General features: G+C 38.5%; 2 protein-coding genes across 2 annotated transcripts; one reads left to right on the forward strand and one right to left on the reverse strand.

Annotated features, from left to right (window-relative positions):
- Positions 1-342: 342 nt before the first annotated feature.
- Positions 343-1,939, forward strand: LOC129589820 (U-scoloptoxin(01)-Er1a-like). Its single transcript, XM_055484699.1, has 3 exons — positions 343-603; positions 1,195-1,485; positions 1,559-1,939. Exons 1-3 carry the CDS (start codon positions 547-549, stop codon positions 1,772-1,774), a joined length of 564 nt encoding a protein of 187 aa, XP_055340674.1. The 5' UTR covers positions 343-546; the 3' UTR covers positions 1,775-1,939.
- Positions 1,940-4,453: 2,514 nt separating this feature from the next.
- On the reverse strand, positions 4,454-5,514 carry LOC129589871 (uncharacterized). Its single transcript, XM_055484770.1, has 3 exons — positions 5,327-5,514; positions 5,089-5,220; positions 4,454-4,871 (listed from the first exon to the last, which is right to left on the reverse strand). The coding sequence occupies exons 1-3, from the start codon at positions 5,432-5,434 to the stop codon at positions 4,761-4,763; spliced, it is 351 nt and encodes a 116-aa protein (XP_055340745.1). The 5' UTR covers positions 5,435-5,514; the 3' UTR covers positions 4,454-4,760.
- Between the last annotated feature and the right edge of the window lie 1,095 nt (positions 5,515-6,609).

Genomic DNA, 6,609 nt, shown 5'->3' on the forward strand with positions numbered 1-6,609 from the left:
CAGTTATTGTACTACACGTGCAGTGCCTCGTTTGACTTAATTACTCAATAAAGAAATTTAATTTCAATTTTTGCATTTTAATTGCCCGTATTTTACGGTGGTGGAGATATTTGATTACGCAGTTGCAGATAATTGATAGGTTGGGTGGTTATTTATCGCCGCGCCGTGGAAATTCTTCATAGCTGTTGTGCCAATAAACCGTGTAATAAAGAAAAATGTAACGATCGTTGATTATTATACCGCATTACCTAAACAATACCTTTGAGCTGCTGCTCGTTAGCATCGACTCTCATAAAAAGGTTAATGATCATTCAGACGATATTCATGCTGAAATAAAAGTGCTTTTTTACCGCGCATATGTAATATCCAGCTGCTTAACGCACAATTATCTTACTTCCATTACATAATCGAACAAGAACCATATTTCGCGCATTTTTGATCAGTCAGTTGTTTTTTTAACACCTCTATAAAGTCTGTGATTTTTATCTTTTTCGACTTCCTTACATAAGCTTTCACAATACCGGGATATATCCATATATCCGTACAATGAGGCTTATCGGACTTTGTTTGATTATTGCGGGCGTTGCCTCCGCCAAAACGTTGGTATGTGATAAATGTCCATTGGGTTTCTAAAACCACTGATTTATATTAACGTTAATGATTCTACTAGAGATTTTTGCAATAAATCTATTGATTTTTATAAGAAGATTATACTCGTTAGATTTTTTTGAAACAGAAGTACTGTTTTTTGTAAGAAGCGATGATGCTCGTGTTTATACTAATTATACGATACTCGTTATGCTTTTGTAATAAACTGACTAATTTTTAATAACAATTTTTTATAAGAATCGGTGGTAATGTTTAGTCAGTTAATTTCCATAATTGAATAATATCTCGTAATGCTGATAATTTTTTTCTGGGAAGCGATAATAATGGTGCTGTAGCTATTGGTAACACCAATAATTGCAGCAATGCCGGTTGATTTTTCTCCACTTCTGTTGCCAATTTTTCTACCTAGGTACCTGTATATCGTACTAGGCTGGTATCACAGCGTTCATATGGTGTCAAGCTGCAAAACGTTCTGCCCTATTGACTAAGTGAAGTGTTATAATTGCTACTCTCGATATTGATATTAAAAGTAATTTATTCAAAAAGCTGACAGAGTATATTATACCGTTATGCATATGCTATCAGGTTAAGCGGGCAAGCGAACAAAACCCGAAAGTCTTCAGCGCGCTTGACCAACTGCGCGGCGGATCTACAAAACACAAACTGGAAGTGGATGAAATTCAAGAACTTTTCTACAGTGTCCGACCCGGCGAAGATTTCCCCTTGCTAGCCGAAGTACCGAAAGATGTTCACGTTGACTGTGCATCCTTCCATCAGCCTGGTTTCTACGCCGATGTGGACACCGGTCGCTGCCAGTTATTCCATCGATGCGACATTAACGGCAACCTAACCAGCTTCCTCTGTCCAAACGAAACGGTACATTGTATCAAAACTATTGTGTCAAAAACGTAATATTGTCGCCGTAATAAGTCAAAGATTGTTTTTGCAGTTATTCAATCAAATCACGTTAGTTTGTGACTGGTGGTTCAACATCGACTGCGCGCAAACCAAACAATTCTACGATTACTCCAATAGCCGGTTATATCAAGAGGGATCACCTTTATTAGATGATGAACCGAATTACGTAATGGAAGTCACCGGTGCGGTACAGTCCAACGGAAACGAGAAGCGAGCGAAGCGTCACGAAAACAGTGTTGCCAGATAAGCGATTTGCCTAACAGCTGTATGAATGACATCCTGCTCGTGCTTGTAACTATTTATCTAATCCCTTTTTCTGACGATGTTTAAAAGGGTCTAATTTAATGGGAACTGAAACCTAAAGTATTATTTTCTAATTCCGTAATAAAACCGCTTTCTTATGCTGGCATAACCGTGCGATCTCTTTGGATACTGTATGACATGAATAATTTATCGTTATGTGTTGGCTATTCCGAGCAAAAGATTTCGAACGGCATGAGCGGTGTAAAAGTTTAATGAGGGCGTTTCGGTAAACTTGATCATGACACGGTTTTCCATGAGTGTGAAATGGATGTCCGAGCGAACGCACTTATGCATTTCCGTGGCCGGCACAGCAGGTGCACCGGGCGCGGTTGTTCGACGACATTATTTTTTACAATCGCTGTTTTCCTTACAGTCCGGCTAAACATTTGAGAATGCAACGATTGTTTCATTTGCTACACGATAACAACAAAAGAGTATCAATTTAGATGATTGACTGGCGGAAAATACGAAATTACGTCGAAGTGAAATGTTTAGCGGCTTAGAAAGCTAGACTATGCATACCGAACAAATGTTCCTGTATTGTTATTGGAGAACTGAATCAATTGACTAATTGTGTGCATAAATTACTCTGCAGTTTATTTTAAGTTTGGGACAATCTAGGCGAGGGATTGTAGGATACACACTCCCTTAATTTTTCAACATTGCTATATACTGCAAAGTTCGAATTTGCAATGGAGTTTGACCTTAACCGGAAGGACTGCGCTTTTTCGGTTCGGTCTATAGATACTCAAAAACAACAGTAAAGATGTACCAAATTTATTAAAAAAATATTATTAACAGTGCCCGTTTAGTAAAGCAATCCACCAGCTGATACTAACCAATTGCACTTTATTCAGCTTAATTAGAATGGGCAGCGTCGCAAAAAGATTCAACTACTTGTAGTTAGTAATTAACTAACAGAACTATATGTAAAATAACGTAACGGTATGCAGATTGTTTGATACATCCCAATGATTTCTTTCTTGGATGTGGATCACTTCGATTATACTGTAGTTGCAGATGCATTCCATACCCACGTGTGGCTGTGCAGTCAATCTAAATTGATACATCGATATTGGAGAGCATGGCTCCTCGAGCTTGTGTCTTCCGGTAGTTAAATATTCGTATTTCTCTTGATGATAAGCATGAAGTCTCACTGACAAAACTTCTGGTATTGCGAACAAAACTGACAAGTGGTACAGTCTACTTTAGTGAAAAGGTCACTGTCGTTCTCCTAAAACTGCATTTGCGCGAGAACGACAGCTTACCACCGTTGGATAAACTGACGCGGACTACACCAACAGTAGGTTGGCCTCTTCCTCTGTGGTGTGGAAATACTGTACTGAAATGAGCTGCTTGTCCGTAATAATAGTAATGTGTGGACGGTTATTGCCGGCACGGTCACAAGGCTCACTCCACGATAGTGCAGATCCACTGTAGAAAAACAGACATTTTCAACAGTCCAATGTCCCGGGTAGCCGTACGCAGCTGGAGCCTATTGTACAATACCGGTGCACCACTTGCGATACACTAATTTAAAACTTATTAGAGCATGGGATTATGTTCTGCGTAATATTTTTTAATTAACTCAAACTTAACTGACAATAGTTTCTGTTCGAAAAAAATAACATCGCACCAATTACACTTTGCTTTCAATAATTCGTGCGCCGTTCTCTTTCCATTACAGCGATGTGTAATTCTCCCCACGAGTTTCTTTCATTTTGTAAGCCTTATGAATTAGCTTTTGGAAAGACACGCCACTGGAACATTGGTGGAATTCTCGGCGCAGGTGTCTCGATAAAAAAAAATCTTTGGAAAAATGGGTGTCAATTAAAGGAAAATTAATGAATGAGAGTGGAGGCTGATATGAGCTATCGATGCCTTGGCCTGGATGATGATGTTGCAGCATACGCCACAGATAACCATCCCAGCAAAGCAGTCTATTTTAAGATTTATTGAGCGCAAAGCGTCGTTCAATGAGTAATTTTAAAATGAGAGAGTTTAAAAATTTTAAAATAAACCGAACATTTGACAGGAAGTGTTCGGATGCACTTGCTCTATTTGTGTGATTTAATTTAAGTATGTTTGAATTTAAACTTTGAAGTGGTGTACCGGCGCGGCGCTTGCAACCTTTATTATCTTGGTAGTTATTGCCGATTAAAACCGCTTGATCATGTATTAGTTGTAAATACATACTGTACATAATTATTCAGAGGACAGTTTGTTTATTGTGATTCTGCTGTCTGATTCGTTTTCATTGCCGGTTATTAGCTACTCAGCATTAGCTATTAAACAAGTAAGGTTTCTTTACAAATTGCAGAGGTGCAGGCGACACTTCATTCGAATTTTATTTGACCCGATTTACTGGTCATCCAAACCCCAAAGAACCAGTTTTCATGAAACAAAAAACCAAACGGTCTAATTAACTGCAGTTCAATTTTGTAGGAGTTTCCGAATAACTGGAATTCGCCTCCAATTCTACAATGCACTCTTCTTACAATTCTGCAACTTATTATTAGTTAACTTTATTTGTTTGAACAAAATATCTTGTATTTTTAATCTGCGAATATGCAACAGATTTTTAAGTTTGCTTTCAATTTACAGCGGTGCTCTGAGGCCAGAAACATTAATTTGCGACTTTATTCAGTGCAGTTGTGTTGCTCTTATTCCTGTTAGGTGACTCATTAATCCCACAATATTCAACGAAATGTCCGATGAGGATTACAATCAGAACGAAAACACACAGTAAAAGAAGGCGAAAACTAAAGAGTAGCGAACTGTCTTCCTACCTATATGCAGATAGTCCTACACCGCGGTGCAAAGAAACAGCAAGCTTGTAGATGCTTTATATATATTTTAAGCAGTATATTTTAAGCAGAGTATGGAGAATTAAGCTTTCGGGCTGTTATGGCTTACGAATCATCCAACGGTCAGTCGGCATCTCCACATGGGTTGGTCACCACTTCACTCCTGGCCTTAGGTACGGAAACAACGAGCTGTTTGCCCTTATCGTCGGGATAGCCGTTGTACTTGATGTCCACCTACCCATTGCAAAATAGTGTTAATATCAGTACCGGCATTACCTGGGAGCGAGTGATAACTCTACACCGCACCCCTGACACACAAATTTAGCGATTTTACGGTACATTTCGGTTATCAGAGTATTAAGTATGTACTATTACATTTTGATGATTACACATAACGAACATCAAGATTACGTCTATTGTGCTCGGTGTTGTTACTTATAACTGTTCTTACAGTAAAGTAATACGTAGTTTTGTCACCGTCGTCCTCCGTCTGATAGCTTTTGGGAACCAATTTAAGAAACTTCATTCCGCATTTTTGCTGTGGTGGAAATGGTACTTCATCCGACCAATAGGCGAAAGCGTCCTGTAAAAAAAAATCCACAAGGGTTAACAAAGGTCACTTTTTCAGCAGTAATTCAGATTGGACAAAATATTATAGAGGAAAATCCAAAATGGCAGTTATATCTTACTGTGGCAATTTTTTTCGTTTTCTCGTCAACCGGCTTCGGAGCTGATTTCTTTGCTGTAAACGCCACACATAGACATCCCAACAGAATAAACATAATCTTGATGTCCATGACAAACTGATTCTGGTTTGAGGTCACAGAGGAAATATGCCGATATATAGAAAACAGAACTGGAAATAATTATTGGACGAAGTTGAAAGTTTAGCTTTATATACCTAGCGTTAGCCTCGAAATCGTAGTGTTCTATGTAATCCTTTCGGCATCGGGGAAAGAGAAAACAGATCGATCCATCATTTCCTAATTACAATAATTAAGTTTGAATACAAACTCCACGATAACCAGGGAAATGGTTATCAATCAATGCTGTTTGGTAGTGATAATGGCTGCTTCTGATGATTAGAGCATCTGGTTTTAGTGGTTTACCGAGCATTACCCAACCATTATTTACTGTCAACAGCAGGTTTCACCCGGATGGATTAGTCTGCAAGGGAAATAAATTGTTTTGGCTCTACTCTGACGTGGATGGAATACTAGCAACCTCACTCACGCTAATAAGATTAATGGCAAATTAAGCATTAAGACGGGAAAAGTTATTTTTTGGAACCACCTTTGTGTCTTCGGGATGATAAACGGCGTAGACGGGACATTAAAGAAAATACTCTATCAATTTTATTACAAGTTCCCAATACGGAACTCAGAAGTCGAAGCGATACCACCAGTTCTGCAGGTACGTTTTCGACTTGCTTCAGTAAATCTTTCCTGATTACATGATTCTTTCGTGTAAACTCGTCGTTGTCGTTGTTTTTTGAAAGGAAAGCTAATTTAGGCGTTCCCAGTACTCCTTGTACGAGACATCCCAATTCTTGGTCAAGGTCAGAAAGTACAGGATGAAGTAAACATGAACGCTTTTTTCTCGATTTCGAACTGGATACTTATGGTCATGGAAAAACATATTATAAGCTTTTGACACTTTATTATACGAAAATGCTCAGGACAAAAAAGATCAGTGTGCCTCTACCGTGTACCGACGAAATCATGATTATGATTGTTTGTTAATTATTTATCTGTAGGTACACAGAAATAGAACTGATTCGATTATGTACAATATAGCAGTATATAACAGCAATATTTATTGTCCTCCACAGCAGGACCACAGCAGGACTCTCGGCTGCTTACACGAGGTAAGGACGTTACATGTTGAAATACTTAATTCACTGTTGTAGTATGCTGAAACATTTTTCATTTTCAGGACCACCGATTGATATGTGAGCTACTCTATAATAGAT

Source organism: Paramacrobiotus metropolitanus, unplaced genomic scaffold, assembly GCF_019649055.1.
Source record: "Paramacrobiotus metropolitanus isolate TYO unplaced genomic scaffold, Prichtersi_v1.0 Parri_scaffold0000037, whole genome shotgun sequence".
NCBI classification, from domain to species: domain Eukaryota; kingdom Metazoa; phylum Tardigrada; class Eutardigrada; order Parachela; family Macrobiotidae; genus Paramacrobiotus; species Paramacrobiotus metropolitanus.

Bases quoted from the DNA above. Each gene is read 5' to 3' on its own strand.
- LOC129589820 (XM_055484699.1), top strand. From the start codon at position 547: ATGAGGCTTATCGGACTTTGTTTGATTATTGCGGGCGTTGCCTCCGCC. The intron at 604-1,194 runs GTATGTGATAAA...ATATGCTATCAG, and splicing joins TTGCCTCCGCCAAAACGTTG to GTTAAGCGGGCAAGCGAACA. The intron at 1,486-1,558 runs GTACATTGTATC...TTGTTTTTGCAG, and splicing joins TCCTCTGTCCAAACGAAACG to TTATTCAATCAAATCACGTT.
- LOC129589871 (XM_055484770.1), bottom strand. From the start codon at position 5,434: ATGGACATCAAGATTATGTTTATTCTGTTGGGATGTCTATGTGTGGCG. The intron at 5,221-5,326 runs GTAAGATATAAC...TTTTTTTTACAG, and splicing joins AAACGAAAAAAATTGCCACA to GACGCTTTCGCCTATTGGTC. The intron at 4,872-5,088 runs GTAAGAACAGTT...TGCAATGGGTAG, and splicing joins AAACTACGTATTACTTTACT to GTGGACATCAAGTACAACGG.